Source organism: Hippichthys cyanospilos, chromosome 10, assembly GCF_059441005.1.
Source record: "Hippichthys cyanospilos isolate Australia breed blue-spotted pipefish chromosome 10, RoL_Hcya_1.0, whole genome shotgun sequence".
NCBI lineage: Eukaryota > Metazoa > Chordata > Actinopteri > Syngnathiformes > Syngnathidae > Hippichthys > Hippichthys cyanospilos.
In genome coordinates this window covers 7,172,512-7,187,098 of record NC_142378.1, presented here as the reverse complement: position 1 = coordinate 7,187,098, position 14,587 = coordinate 7,172,512, and the positions used below count along the sequence as shown (strand labels likewise).

Here is a 14,587-nt window from a genome sequence, read left to right as displayed (position 1 = left end):
GGTACCACTGCATGATTCTGTCAAATATTATTTCAACACGGTATTCTGTGTTAACATAATTTCTATGAGTATTAAGTCGTTTGTTCTACTAAGAAGGAAATAAGGTCTAAATGGTCCTTTTGTGCACCTTGTGCGACCTTTGTGGTTTTATTACAAAAACGTGTAGCGTGCATATTGGCCTTAACATGAATATCTGAGCTTGTGTATTTTTCCTTGCCTCGATGTTTGCTTGCAATGGATTTTTTGAACGTCTTGTTAAAAGAGCAAGCCGCTGTCGCTTTGTTCACTTCTCATAAGGTTATATTCGATATGGCAGCTCCAAAATATTTGAAGTAAATTGAATTATGGGAACAAGTTATTGAAAAGTGTCATGTTTTTTCTTGTTCTTGAACTTACAGGTAAGTGTTCTCTGGGGCTGTTGTTGTAATTGTGTATCAGTGTGTGTTTTAAATCCATATTTATTTTATCCGGCGTAAAATTTGGGTCATTTATGGTTCCATTTTAAATGGAGCAAAACATGTTTTCCCTTTGTGACTTTTTTTTAACAGTTGCCTTACTTGAACCTGCACAACTATTTGATGATTTATAATATCCCTTTAACATATGTTACCTTTGCATTCCGTCTTATTTCAACCGCTGCAAATTTAATGTGATTTTCTACGTTAATTTTCTGTGTGCATTTTTTTAAACGTCAAATTCATGAAATGAACATAAATCGGTGACTCGACTGAGTATGCGTGCAGTGCTGCCCCCTTGTGGCCGCTCGTACTCACTAAATTCAAACATCGACAATATGAAGCATAACTTTGCTTACTTCCTCCAAAATGCTTTTGACCTGCTGACCCAAATTCTATTTTACGACCAGAACCACCAACCCATCCTCCCCCACCACCCCTTCCTCTGTCAACCACCTCCCCCCGTGTCAGGGTTCGTCGCCGGGCCACGATGTGCTCCCTCCCCGCAGGAGGCTCTGTACGTTTTGAGGAGTGGGGAAAAAGTTCTGTCGCGGGACAACGAGACAACTGGACATTTCGGAACCATCGCAAATGTTCTTTTAAACTCGTTAACGGGGTAAGTTTCGTACTTTTTCATCACTTAGAATCAACTTAAACTTGTCAATATGATCAAATAACGTTAAACGACAATTGTTTTTATTCATTCGGAATGTCTTCACGGGGGTCTTCACTTCCGTGTTTAATCGACGTTTGGAATAATATTTTTTTTAATTCCACAATTTCGTTAATAGTTTTCTTTTTGTTGTTTGTGTTCGCTGCCTTTTTTGTTCTGAATAAGAGAGAGGAAGGAATGGGGTTCAAGACCATTTAATAACAGGGTGCACTTCATTTCTGTCGTTCTTCCTGTCTAGACGCGTTACGGTGATCGAAAAATATCTTTTACCTTTCACGTATAAAACACGTATCTTTTCGATTGACATTGCATCAAACAGTGGTTTACAAATGTTGATTGAGATTTTAACAGTTTCAAACCGATTTTGATGCTTTTTAATGCAGTGAGATGAACAGTAGTAGTTTTCTTTACAAATCAAGAGCAAATTGATTGGAACGAGAAAGAATTTCATGTTAAATTATGATATTGCGAATCCTTTGCAAAACGTTGTCTACCTTAGTTTTGTAAAGTTTTATAGGGATGTGCATTGACATTAGTTTGCACAATTTTCCTGTATTACTTCTGCAATTTTTTTTGCTCTGGTTAAATGGGACATTGTTGAAAAAGGTTGAGTTCCACTGCTCTGAACCCATCAGTGCTTTTTAGGTTCATTTGTTACCTGATTGCCGCTGACTATTGAATAAGAGTCTTATTGCAATTATTTTATAATTGTTTTTCAAGGTCATTTTTCATATGTATTTTTTAAATAAGCAATAAATAAATCAACAAGACACGATTTATTATATATGCTTTTTTTTTTTTTGGTCTTATAGTTTCAGCTCTTCATCAAGGCATGCCTCACCTCTGCATCTTCCTGTCAGCCCTGCTGCTGACCTCGTCAGCGACCGAATCATTAAATAGCACCAAAGGAGATGAAAATGAAGTCCTAAAAAACACTGAGCCAGACCTCGTCAAGGACCAGGCTAGTAACTGAAAAAAAAAAAAAAGGTTCCCACAGAATTGATCACCTCAATTCTCAACTATCCTCTCTTACAGATTGAGAATCTTATCGGAAATTTCAGCGAATCCACTTTGAGTCCCACAACTACAATAGGTGGTTTGAAAAACTTTTTTTTGTTGTTGTTTTATTTCATGTTTCTCCTAACAAATTTTCTTTCCCATTAGCCACTTCCACCAGCACTTCTGATCTTCAAGCAGCATCCACTACTGCTCTCAACCAAGCGTCCGTTTCCAGCCAATCGTCAACTGACGCTGTCAGACAAGCGCCCACGAGTACCGCGCCAAAGTTGTCCACTTCTGCTCCTCAGTGTCCGGACAACCAGGTGATCCTTGACGGCAGCTCGGATTGCGGCTGCCCGTCCGGCATGCTGAAGACCGGAGACATTTGCATCTGCCCACTTGGCTTCAGTCTGGAAGGACTAGCACAGTGCAAAGGTAAAATGTCAAAAAGACAAAAAAAAAAATGTGTTCTTTGCTGAGGATAAAGAAGATATGCATGTGAGTGTTTTTGTCTTCATGTGCAGCTTTGACGTTAATTCAACGAGTCAATGCTGAAAGCGTTATAACTAATCACCAACTGATTACATGGCGCTTTCTCGCTGGTGCCAGACAGAATTTTCGTACCTCCAAAATCATCACTTTATAGGATAGCACAAAAATAGCAAGTCTATTCAACCATTAGCTTTGCGTAGTGAAAATAGCAAGCCATTTTTAACACTTTCAATTAGTACACATATATCTTGTACTTATGATGTATGTTTATATTAGGGCTGTCAAAGTTATAGCATTAACTTGGTCGAGAAATTTAAATGTACAAATAGTTAAAAAAACAACAACAATAAGAACCTAAAAATAGCTGTACTTTTTCATTCAAAAAGTTGCTTGACAGCTTTGGAAAAAAAATGCCGACCTAATGCCAAGTTCAAACATTGTAGTAATTTTACATATTGGGTGTATCATCTCAAACACACTTATTACATTAATCTTTGAAGAAAAATCTTTTATTTGATGATTTTCACGCAAATTCTAAGCTTTTAATTTACAAGCTCCATAGAAAATAGTTGTTTGTGCGATTAACTAGAATTTTTTTTTCTGTGATTAAATATAGTTCAAATGTATATTTTTTTACTGTGTATATCCATCCATCCATAGCTGCTTATCCTCACAAGGGTCGCAGGCTTGCTGGTGCCTATCCCAGCTGACTTGGGGCAGTAGGCAGGGGATACCCTGAACTGGTTGCCGGCCAATTGCAGGGCACACAGGGACAAACAACCATTCAAGCACCCAATCACACAAAAGGACAATTTAGTAAATCCAGTTCACGTGCAGTGCAGGTTTTCGGAGTGTGGGAGGAAGCCGGAGTGCCTGGAGAGAACCCACACGGGCACGGGGAGAACATGTAAACTCCTCACAAGAAAGCCGGAACCAGCTGGATTTGGGTCCCTTAACTCTGAGGCGGACGTCCTAACCACTGTTACACCGAACCGCCCACTTTTGGAATTGAACTGCTGAAATTGACATTGAAATCCACTGAAATTAATACTTGCGTTTCTTCCCTCGTCAGACGTCGATGAGTGTGGAGAAAAATCAGCGTGCGGTCCCCACGCAAACTGCACCAACACGCCTGGCTCATACTTGTGCCAGTGTCACCGTGGTTACTTGCTGAGCGAAGGAGGGTGCCAGGGTCCGTCCGCAGAGATCAGTTTTGTGTGTGTTAGGGCATGATAAGGAATACGTAGCCGCGCCGTTTTGGGCCGCCTGCCTCTCCGCTAATTACTTTGCTGCTTCCGCAGATGTGGATGAGTGCGCTCTGGCCGCCGTGACGGGCCTGCGAGCCTGCGACGGAAACACGGTGTGCACAAACACCCTCGGCTCCTTCAGCTGCTCCTGCCCTGTGGGGTACGTCATGGCTCGGAACGGACAAAAGTGTGAAGGCAAGGCGAGAAATTAGGAACGATTTGAAAATTTCAGACCTCAAAGCGGGTTTTAGTGACAGCTGCAAGTGCGCTATAATATGTCTTTCTTTTCAGATATAAATGAGTGCGTGTCAGGCGCTCACGGCTGCGACGTCAACGCTCGCTGCGGCAACATCATTGGCTCTTACTTCTGTCAGTGCTACCAAGGCTTCAATGGAGACGGTCATTCTTGTTTCGGTGAGTGGTGGGCGGCACCACTGTAAATGACTCAATTCGGTTCACTTCACCATTGTATTATTTCGGTAACAATTTTTGGACTTTTTTTGTGTTTCATCGAAGATTAAGCATTGAAAAAAATAACACTACAGAGCTGAAATTTCTGTTGGGATGTCAAAAGAGGTCAAAGGGGCACCAAGATCTAGTCTCTGATGTTTCAGATTGGCGCTCAGAAAAGGATTCCCTGGAAGGTGATTTAAGTCCAGTTTTTGTCCCATTGACTTTTCTTTTAAATCAAGAAATCTACTATAGATAGGCTTGATGCCACTGAATATCTTGAATTTTAGAGTCAACATCCAAGTACTCAGTTGTGAAGAGTTAAATTTGTGGTTTTTAATCTAGTGGCCCCTGGAGGGAAGATAATAATGAAAAATAATGTTTCCAAGCTAAATGCATGCATATTTATTGACAAACTGTGTGACTGTGTGTGTTTGTCTTTGAGGAATTTTGCATATTTGTGGGGAGCTGTTATCCTTGTGGGGCCATTTTGTTGGGCCCCTGTAGTACAGACCTCTTTATGAGATTTTAGAATTTATGTTTGTATTGTATTTTGGTCGGGTAAGGGTTAGGCTTAGGCAATCAATCAAATGATGAAAGTGTGGTGCCACACACACAGACACCCTTGGAAAAATAGTGGAATGTGTGAAATTTTGCCAATGGGGAAAAAGTAAAGTTGTAGTGTACTATAATGCAAAGTCAACTCTCAAAATGTGGGCTCAAATAGCCATTTTCAAGTGGACAATTTTGAAAATTATGGCTATTTTTGTAGCGTAGTCATTTTATGTTGATTTAAGAAACAGATTGGTATAGATTGTTACCGTAGTGTGTGACGTGACACCAGCGCTGATGTTTCCCGACTGCGTTTTTGCTCACAGACATCGACGAATGTGCCTTGAACAACGGACAATGCGAGCACAAGTGTACAAATGAACCAGGAGGCTACAGCTGCCAGTGTACTTCCGGTTACCTACTGGACCAAGATGGACACGGATGCACAGGTGAACCAAGGATTTCAACGTCTTACAGTAAACTACCATAATTCCTCAAATATAGGATGGACTTTTTTCCCAAAAATGAAGGCCAATCCCATAAACGGTTAGAATTTATTTGACAGCATTCGAGGAAGATTGCATCCGTCAGTCACATAAGTCCCTAAGCACACATAGGAACATTATGGTAGCTTTCAAGAAGAAAGTGATACTTGTACCAGAGCAAGTTGGAAACCATGAGGCTGCCAGATGTTTTGATGTGAATGAATGTGTTAGATCCAGGCAACCCAGAACATTTACTAAACAACAAACAGGAAGGAAGACAACTAGGTTTTTTTCTCGCGAGGAGAGCGGACAGAAACCTGATCTTCTCAGATGTCTTTCCGGGTCTGGTTACTGATCCTTTCCGCTCCTCAATTATTAATTTGGGTTTGCCCTAGGTACAAAAGCCATTGCTGCAGAATGTATCCAGAAACCGATCCAGAAACTGTTTTTGTAATTATCACCACGCTGTTGGTGCATCCTATAGACGGTAACAACAAAAATACCAGAATTTGACCCTAAAATTAAGGGTGTGTCCTTTACACACTTGTGTCCTATATTTGGGGAATTACAGTATGTCGCAAGGAAATGTGATTGGACAGTATTTTTGCAGTGTTAGCCAAGCTAATGTGATGTGTCCGCATCTGTAGATGTGAACGAGTGTTTGTCACTGAACGGAAGCTGTGCTCACTTCTGCGTCAACACGCCGGGATCCTTCCAATGCTCATGCAGGCCGGGCTACCAGCTCCACATCGACGGCCACACCTGCGTGGGTCAGATTACCCGACGTTGACACTCATTTTCTTTTCGCTTCGGTCTACCTACTCATTTGCAACAATTTTCAATGAATTTTCCAAGAGCGCATTTTGTGGTTCAGTGATGTGAAAAATGAGTTGCAGAGTGAAAAAAGTTTATTCGTAATTACTTTTTTTTTCATTAGACATTGATGAATGTAAACTTCAGAATGGCGGCTGCTCGCACACCTGCACCAATTCTCCAGGGGGACACGACTGCCACTGCCCGCCTCCCCTGCTGTTGGACACCAACAACCTCACCTGCATCAGTATGTTATTGTTAATCATGTCCAACTATTTTAGTTTTTACCCAGTTTAGTGCTACAGTGCTCAATAATTGTCCAAAAACCTCAGCAACATAAGTAGCAAGCCGTGATGAAAAAATGAAGCTTCATGAAGCACCTGAGATATGTTTTTTTACTTCTCTAAATGGAACACTTGATTCAACGATACAGTGGACATGTATTACATTTCCACAAGCCTTTATCTTGAAACAAGTGCTTCTCAATTATTTTTTGCAGATACCCCACAAAGAAAGAGAAAACATTTTGAGCCCTGCCCACTCCCCCTGCTGATGATAAATGAAATCATTGTCTATGAAAATTGTATGAGCATAGCAAAAATGCTATCCTTTTTCATATTAACAAAGAAAAAGCCGTTTAAATCAACTTCCAACGAATGTAAACTTTACTTTTTACAGCGGGTTATATAAGTTACAGCTTATTCTGAATCTGAAAAAAAGCTTAAAGTACATCAAAGTGCCAGAAAAAAAGGCAATCCTTATTCAAACTAGAAACATTTTTTGACCAACTGATCAATTTTTTTTTGCTGGGAAAAAAAGAATGAAAATTAATATACTCTCATGTAAATTGATGTGGAGCTGATCTTAAATATTTTCACTTAAAGAAAAAGGTACAAAACATTGTGCCGATTTGAAAAATGATAAATGTTGACAGCAAGTTTTTAACCCCTGCAAACTTTGAAAATGAAAGTGCCACAGCACCACCTGGTGCAGAAAATGTGCAATTACACAACACAGTGCAAAAGCAAAGTCTTTCCCGACACGACCCCGCTCCACAATTTGAGATGAATTGCTTTACACCAGTCATCTAAATGGTTAAAAAAAATACCACAGGTGCTTCATGAAGCTTCATTTTCCTATCACCAGTCGCAAGAAGCCCTTGCGGAAAAGAGAAAACAGTAAAAGGCGTGAAATGTAACACCAGCTGGTGGACTAATATGAAATACTTTCATTTGATGCAGGTAGAATTTTTACAGGTGTTTGTTTGTCTTTACAAGACACTCTCCTGTTGTGTCTTTTTCATTTGTACAGATGTCACATCTTGTAAACTGAGAAACGGCGGTTGCGATCATGTATGCATCACAAGGGCCGAGGGCCATGTTCGCTGTAGCTGCCGTGCTGGATGGAAATTGAATAAGGACCTCAGAAGCTGTGATGGTAAGATCTAACTAGGTCAAAATATTAGACTTTTGAAAATAATAAAATAAAACATCGGGCATCCAGTCCGTCTCAGACTAGCTCAAATGAGGGGTTTTCTCTAGTTAAGTTTGGAAAAGAGTTTTGCTGTGGCTCGCTACATTAATGTTAGCTGTGGCCACAGTCACAACTCGGTGCTTTGCATTTATGTAGTAGGCTAAACTTGAGCTGCTTCTGTAGTAAGTAAGCTCCTTCTTTATAAAAAAAAGTGTAATAATGCCATTGGGCCATTTTTCCAAGTTAAATTTACGATTCATCAGACGTGCAACTATCACATGCTCTTCCATTTTCCCGACTTCCTTCTGCCCCGGAACTCAAAACAGGAACCTATGAGGGTATGCCAAACACAATGACAGCCTATCAGTGTCCTTCAAGGTGTGACTGACCTTGTTTTCCAAACCTTTATTTCAAATGTATACAGTACCAAAGACTGAATGTGTTTGAAAGCAGAAAAAAATGTCACGATAAGCCAATAACATTGGTTTCGGCATTGGCTTTTCGGGCAGCTGTGCTATGTCAGATTATTTGAATGCAACTGGAAAGTATCTCACATGTAGGGTCAGCTGCTCACTGGTAATTGATATGGCTTGGGAAAGTAAGCACTCTGTCCTAGCCAGCTCTTTTTTTATTCTTTTTTTTATATCCCTAGTAACCCTTCCTTTACCTTAACTCATTCACTAACATTGACGGCTATAAACTTCAAATATCCGTTTTTACAATGAGATCAAAGGTTTATCATTTCTTATTTCCTACAAATGCCACAAGTTGGCGTCAAAGCCATACTTTTAAATTCATCTGCCTTTGCCTTCTGTTGCAAGATGTGGACGAGTGCGGCGACTTTACAAACGGAGGCTGCGAGCACTTATGCGAGAATCATCCCGGCGCCTTCAACTGTACCTGCCGGGAAGGCTATCAAGTGCTAACCGACGACCTCACCAAATGTCGGCGTGAGTCAAACGTCACAAGTACAGTGCGGTACAGTTTTCGAGTCGGCATGACACGCAGCATGTGCTCTTTCCAGCTGTGTGTGACCCCCCCTGTCAGAACTACGGAGTGTGTGTGGCGCCAAACAGCTGCGATTGTCCTCCAGGCTATCCTGGCCTCGGCTGCTCAGGTTTCTTCCTGTACCGACATACTGTATACAGACAAATAGACGTACAGTATAATAATAATAATCCATATGTATTTCAGCCATGTGCTCCCCACCTTGCGCGCATGGAGGTACATGTATGCGCTGGGACAAATGTTTATGTTCTCCTGGCTGGACTGGAGAAGGCTGCCACACAGGTACTCAGCCTCTTATTTAACCCCTGGGTGTCCGATGAGTTGCCATTGAAAGTTTTAATGCAAAAATTGAGGGATATGAATGATAAAATCGGGTTTTAAATATGTCCAAAATTGACAATAGTTCCGATTTTAATGGCAGTAAATGAGTCCGACATGGGCTAAATTTGACACCTATAGGGTGTAACTCTTGACCTCTCGTTTGCAAGCATTTAGAAGGGACGGCAGCGTGGCATATTGAAAGTCGTCATGTTTTGACAATCTATGCAATATTTTAGCCTCTTAAAGTTTTTTGTATGCTTTTCTTTGATTTCACACATCAGAAACACCTTAAAAGCCAGAGTTGGGTCAGAATTTCCCCCAGGGGTTAATTGATACCCGGTTAGAAGCTGCTTCTATGTTTCAATGCCTCTTAAAAGGGGAAGTCCATTTAAAAACTGCTTTTACAGAAATATATTCTATACAGCTTCATTGTTCTATAAATGGTATTCTGCTTAGTATTATGTTGAATATGAATTAGGTGGAAAATTGCATTCAATTTATTCATCTGAAAGGGTGGCCATTTTGCTGCTTGCTGTGAGACTGAAAACCACAGTTGCTCAGGGTAGTCGTAACATCAATCATGGCTCAGGCTTGTGAATGTCACATGACCATTTTGAACCCAACTGTTTTTAGAGTGGACTTGGTGGATTCTCAATTAGGCAGCAAAAACCACACTCATCCATCTCAAAGGACGGCAATGCTGCACTGCTATCAAAAAAATGACACCACACTAGCGCTGTAAAAATAAAGATAAAATAGAAATAAAATAAAGAAAAAATCAATATAAGTCAAAACATTCTTCAATAGTATTGTGAACAAAATGACATACTAGCTTCTGCCATAATAAATATACAGATGGACAATACTAAAGTAATAATAATGATTGGTCATTACCCTGAGCGACTGTGATGTCATTTTCATTCGACAAGTCACAAAATAGCTGCCTCCTGATAGCGATAAAAAAAATGAGTGGATTTTGCTCATATTCCACTCAAGAACTATTAATAAGAATACCATGTTTGGATTAATTGGTACACATAAATTACTATTATTTTATTGAATTACATTTTCAAACCATGTTGCCCATGCTTCTGACCCTTGGTCTCAGCCGTGTGTGAGCTTTCATGCGCTAATGGCGGTCGCTGTGTGGGTCCTGATAGCTGCCAATGTCCCGCTGGCTACACTGGTCCCCAGTGTCTTTTGCGTGAGTAATCTGGCATTCTTTCTACAAAAATTAACTTTGTGTTTCGGCGACAACAGTTTTTCTGTGTGTTTTGTAGCCTTGTGCACACCCGCTTGTCAAAATGGCGGCCGATGCGTGGACGTCAATAAGTGCTCGTGTGTTGGAGGATGGCAAGGAGCTCGTTGCCAGATAGGTAAGATTTTGCCAAGAGTTGTCTAAATATAAATAGTTACTACTAGTTAGCACTTCCTGCTCACGATGGACTCGCTAAATGGATACTTTATTTGATCAGAAATTTTAGTGTTAAGAAAAAAAGTTCAATTTTGTTGAAAATTAATTTGATCATTTGTAGATTATTTTTCATGTACAATCTAGAAATTAAATACAAATGTAAAAATCTGTGTGCTCAAGGCTCAGGTAGCGATCAATCGCGGCTTACCTCTTTTCTGGGTTTAGTCATGTGATGTTCGCAAGCTGAGCTGTGATTGGTTGACACCCAAGCACTGAGTAAACGCGGTTTTCAGTCAACGGCAAATGGTAAAAATGTATTTTTCGAGATGTTATTTATAATTTAGTTAGCAAATTAATTATTGACGATGTTATACATTTTTTAATGCCTCAAATAGGTAAATGAGTTTAGTATCCTTTTAACTATAAAACAGAAGCCTAAAGCAAAGTATTGCCATACCTGTGCATGTCCTGGAATCAAACACCATGTGACTTTGTGCCATGTCACATGACTGTGAGGTCCAATTTCTTCTTTCACACCCATTCTGCTGTTTCGATTGATGCTTGCAATCATATTTTGCTTTCATTCAGAGCCCGTTCAGTGCCAGAAGTCTTGTAAAAACGGTGGCGTGTGCGAAGGCCTCAACAGGTGTCGCTGTGCCAAAGGGTTCACCGGAAGACTCTGTGAAACGGGTAAGTGCATATTTTTCCCATAACGCGTTGCGCGTCTTGACTTTTCGTCGCGCTTACGCGCAGCGGTGATCACCTCGTGCGTTCCTCCCTGCCGGCACGGAGCCACCTGCAGTCCTCTCAACACTTGCGCGTGTCCCAAAGGCACGGCGGGATTGCGCTGTGAGAAACTGTGAGTATGCATGCTACATGCTAATCAATGGTGCGACTCTATTTTGGTCTCAAGTGTGGTGTTCTTCTTGATGTGAAGGACATGCCCTGTGGTCACCACTGTGGTCAGCATGCCTCGAGCGGTGAGAAAAGCATTTAGGGAAAGCTACGTTGATCGTTGTGGACCTTTGGGGATTCAGCTTTGCACCAAGTACAGGTTCATGAATATGCAAATTAGTTGGCGGAGCAGCATCATTTTAAAACGTCAAGTTAAATCCGAATGTGAGTTACTTATATGATTTGGTGGTGTTGTTTTTTTTTTTCCCCAACAGGATGAACCAGGCACGTGTGTATTTGCAAGCGTACAGGGTGGGCTACAAAATACAGTGTCAAGAGAGGACAGGCAGATGATGAACTTTTTGAAATAAACATTCCAGGAACCACATTTCAGTATGTGCTGAAACAACTGCTGTGATGACTACAGTTTGCCAAATTATAGAAAGAAAGCAATCTATGGCTTAGTACTACTGAACAAGCCAAATTGACAATCATCTTTGTTTCTCTTACCTTGAACGTCAACTGTACAATGAATCCTTTACTGTATATCATTGCGTTTTTTATGGTGGATTAAAGGTTCTTTTTTTTATAGCTACACTGTCCGCACTGACTTGGGTGTGTATATTGGAAGAACGTTTAATATGTTTTAGAGTCTTTAAAATTACAGTATAGCATTGTAGTCCTACTTGTTGGTCAATCCTACACTTAATGAAGGACTTCAAACTGCACAGCGCAATCTTCTAACACCTGGCAACCATTTGCCAAATGAAAGCCATGTGAGCATGCATAATGTAAATAGCCGTGAATCCTCTGGAATATTTTGTGCATGAGTCAACCTGTTATGCCATTTAGCTTTAAATTACCCATAAGAGTCCAAACTACATACAGCTGGCCCGAGGAGAGGAGTCCTCTGTTTGTGTAGTACCCTTTTTAGCCACACGATGGTAGTAGAGAATATGTCACTGCGCAGTTTACTTCCGCTTTTGACTTGCCGAATTTAAACCTCTTTGCTGTATCTAAAAGAAAAAAAAAGAACTCAGGCGCAAATTGGCCAGTGCCGATATTTTGGTAATGATATTCACAACTAATTATGAAATTTTTAAAGTATGTATCGCATCAGCTAGGGACACTATCGAAGTATACGGCATTTATTTTGAAAGACGGAAGTAACCAGCTCGTTGTTTTGAAACCCACAAGCGTGACCTGCTGTGTCCTCCAAATAAAACATTTGGTTTGGTCTGTGTGTCACGTACGGACACGGAGCTACAGAAAATATGGTCCTGGACGAGAAATTGATCATGAACGGAGAACCGGACGACGTAAGTACATCATTTTATAAAGGCGGATAAACGAATGTCACCCAATGTTTGGTAACGTTAGCTTGTAGCTAGCCAAATGCGGCTAAGCTAGGTGAGCGTCCTCGTCGCTTTCTTGGGTTAATCGTAGCGGGTATTGTGTAAACATGATAACAGTAAACTTGCTTGATGGTCACTGATCACTGTTTCAATCGCCGTTTGATTTCAGGAAGAAGAGGAAGACGAGGAGGAAGCAGACTTAGTGGTACGTTCGACACCCATCATTCGCGGGGATTGTGACCGGGCTGACCCGCGAATAGGAGAAAATAGTAGAAATTGATGCCTTTTGAAGTCTTGGGGTGCTTTTTTTGTCAAGTCCAAGCCACCGGTTAACCCCCAAATATGTATTTTCTTGTGGAAAAACACGTAAGAGTTTGGATTTTGTGTTAATGTTTATATTATGTTTCCTCATATATGGTCATCTTGCCTAATCTATATGCATACATGAGAAAAGCGAGCATATGGGGTTGTTGGCCTAATGAACAACAGACAATATGACCAGCCAAACTGTATTTGTAACAGCCACTTACATTGGAAAAGAATAAGTGTATGTTTTTTCTATCTTTTTTTGTGACTTCATTGGAAGGTCCTGCTTGTGTTGGAAGTTTCAAAGTGGTTTTTTTTTTTTTTTTTTTTGTCAGGAAAATTAACCAAATCCCAAAATGGAAAACAGACTAGGTGAACGTACTTTTGAGTAATTGGCATTTGCTATTCCTATAGGCATAGTGTAGTAATTGCTCAAAATCAGTAGTCAAATTGAAAAAAACCCATCATTCTAACTCAATACCCTCCAGCCTCACTATTTCGTTTGCTACATAATATCAAAATGACATGTGACAGTGTTAGGTTCCTCCATTTTGCAGGATCCCTTGGAAACGATGCGAGAAAAGTGTGCAGAGGTAGAGCACTGCGTGCACACTCAGGCACGTCTGGAAGAATGTGAAACCAGAGTGAACAGTCGCTCGGCCACAACGGAAGACTGCACGGAGGAGCTTTTTGACTTCCTTCATGCTCGGGACCACTGTGTAAGTCAACTGAACAAATGATCATGTTATTATTGAACCTAGCTTTGCTTCATGAAAATCCGCTAGCTTAATGCCAAACTTGAACTGATATTGTGGTAGTTCGTGAACCTTTGAGGTCAATGTAATCTTAATTACCTTTTTTTTTTTTTCCAGGTGGCGCACAAACTCTTCCATACGGTTAAATGAAGCTGCTCTTCCAGTTAGCTGGGCCAGTGGTTCTTAAGAAGAAGAAGCTTTGAAATATATTTAAAATATTTGCTGTATGCGTAAAAATATGCTGTATGTTGTTTTATCTGTATGATCATGTGAGGAAATTGCAAAGCAGTTATTAAAGTGGAAACTATTTCTCCTGGTATGTGTTTTTTTTTTATTTTAATTCATAGTTATTGTTTAAAATTGTTTTATGTATTATATGTAATCATGCTCCTATAGTAGAGAATTAAGTCATTTGCCACCATTTTGATTGCCTTATTTATGGATAATTATTACTCTTAAATGTTTTGGGCCATCAAGGTAACTTTTTTTTCTTTTCCTTGCACTCATTTTTTCCCAGTTAAACTACACGAAGAGTGTTTTGGTTTGAGACATTCTAAATAGGTTACCTGAGCATTTGTGTGAAGGGGGAAAAAAATCAGGAAGGGGCAAATCTTTTTCATGGCAATGCAGAAAGGCTACTCAGAACATATTAAGTTGAAATATTTCATTTCCATTTCACATCCATTGTAGTAATATTTTTCTTATGTGGAAAATGATGCAAGTGTGGATTCTTTTTTTTTTTTTTTTTTTTTTTTAAATGTTACATCTACGGAGGACTGAAAGTGCCAAAATGAGTAAAACTAAAAGTGTCGTTCATTAAAAGTTTAGTTAAAATTGAATTGAATACATCAAATAAGTAATCATACTATTAAATAGGGTTGTCAATGATTAAACG

At 40.1% G+C, this 14,587-nt stretch overlaps 2 protein-coding genes and 1 long non-coding RNA gene across 3 annotated transcripts; 2 read left to right on the top strand and 1 right to left on the bottom strand.

Annotated features, from left to right (window-relative positions):
• The first annotated feature begins 21 nt into the window (after window positions 1-21).
• On the top strand, window positions 22-11,871 carry LOC148416903 (uncharacterized). The gene is made up of 20 exons (XM_088425200.1): window positions 22-1,071; window positions 1,941-2,089; window positions 2,164-2,221; window positions 2,293-2,562; window positions 3,692-3,811; window positions 3,921-4,061; window positions 4,158-4,280; window positions 5,195-5,317; window positions 6,001-6,123; window positions 6,291-6,413; window positions 7,478-7,603; window positions 8,461-8,589; window positions 8,664-8,756; window positions 8,834-8,929; window positions 10,077-10,172; window positions 10,249-10,344; window positions 10,971-11,072; window positions 11,136-11,241; window positions 11,320-11,436; window positions 11,552-11,871. Exons 2-20 carry the CDS (start codon window positions 1,961-1,963, stop codon window positions 11,628-11,630), a joined length of 2,250 nt encoding a protein of 749 aa, XP_088281326.1. The 5' UTR covers window positions 22-1,071; window positions 1,941-1,960; the 3' UTR covers window positions 11,631-11,871.
• LOC148416904 (uncharacterized) lies at window positions 2,218-4,244 on the bottom strand. Its single transcript, XR_015866933.1, has 2 exons — window positions 3,675-4,244; window positions 2,218-2,546 (listed from the first exon to the last, which is right to left on the bottom strand). It is a non-coding gene; the product is annotated as an uncharacterized LOC148416904 (long non-coding RNA).
• Window positions 11,872-12,427: 556 nt separating the features above from the next.
• uqcrh (ubiquinol-cytochrome c reductase hinge protein) lies at window positions 12,428-14,009 on the top strand. Its single transcript, XM_088425202.1, has 4 exons — window positions 12,428-12,595; window positions 12,801-12,836; window positions 13,495-13,656; window positions 13,810-14,009. The coding sequence occupies exons 1-4, from the start codon at window positions 12,551-12,553 to the stop codon at window positions 13,840-13,842; spliced, it is 276 nt and encodes a 91-aa protein (XP_088281328.1). The 5' UTR covers window positions 12,428-12,550; the 3' UTR covers window positions 13,843-14,009.
• Window positions 14,010-14,587: the final 578 nt, after the last annotated feature.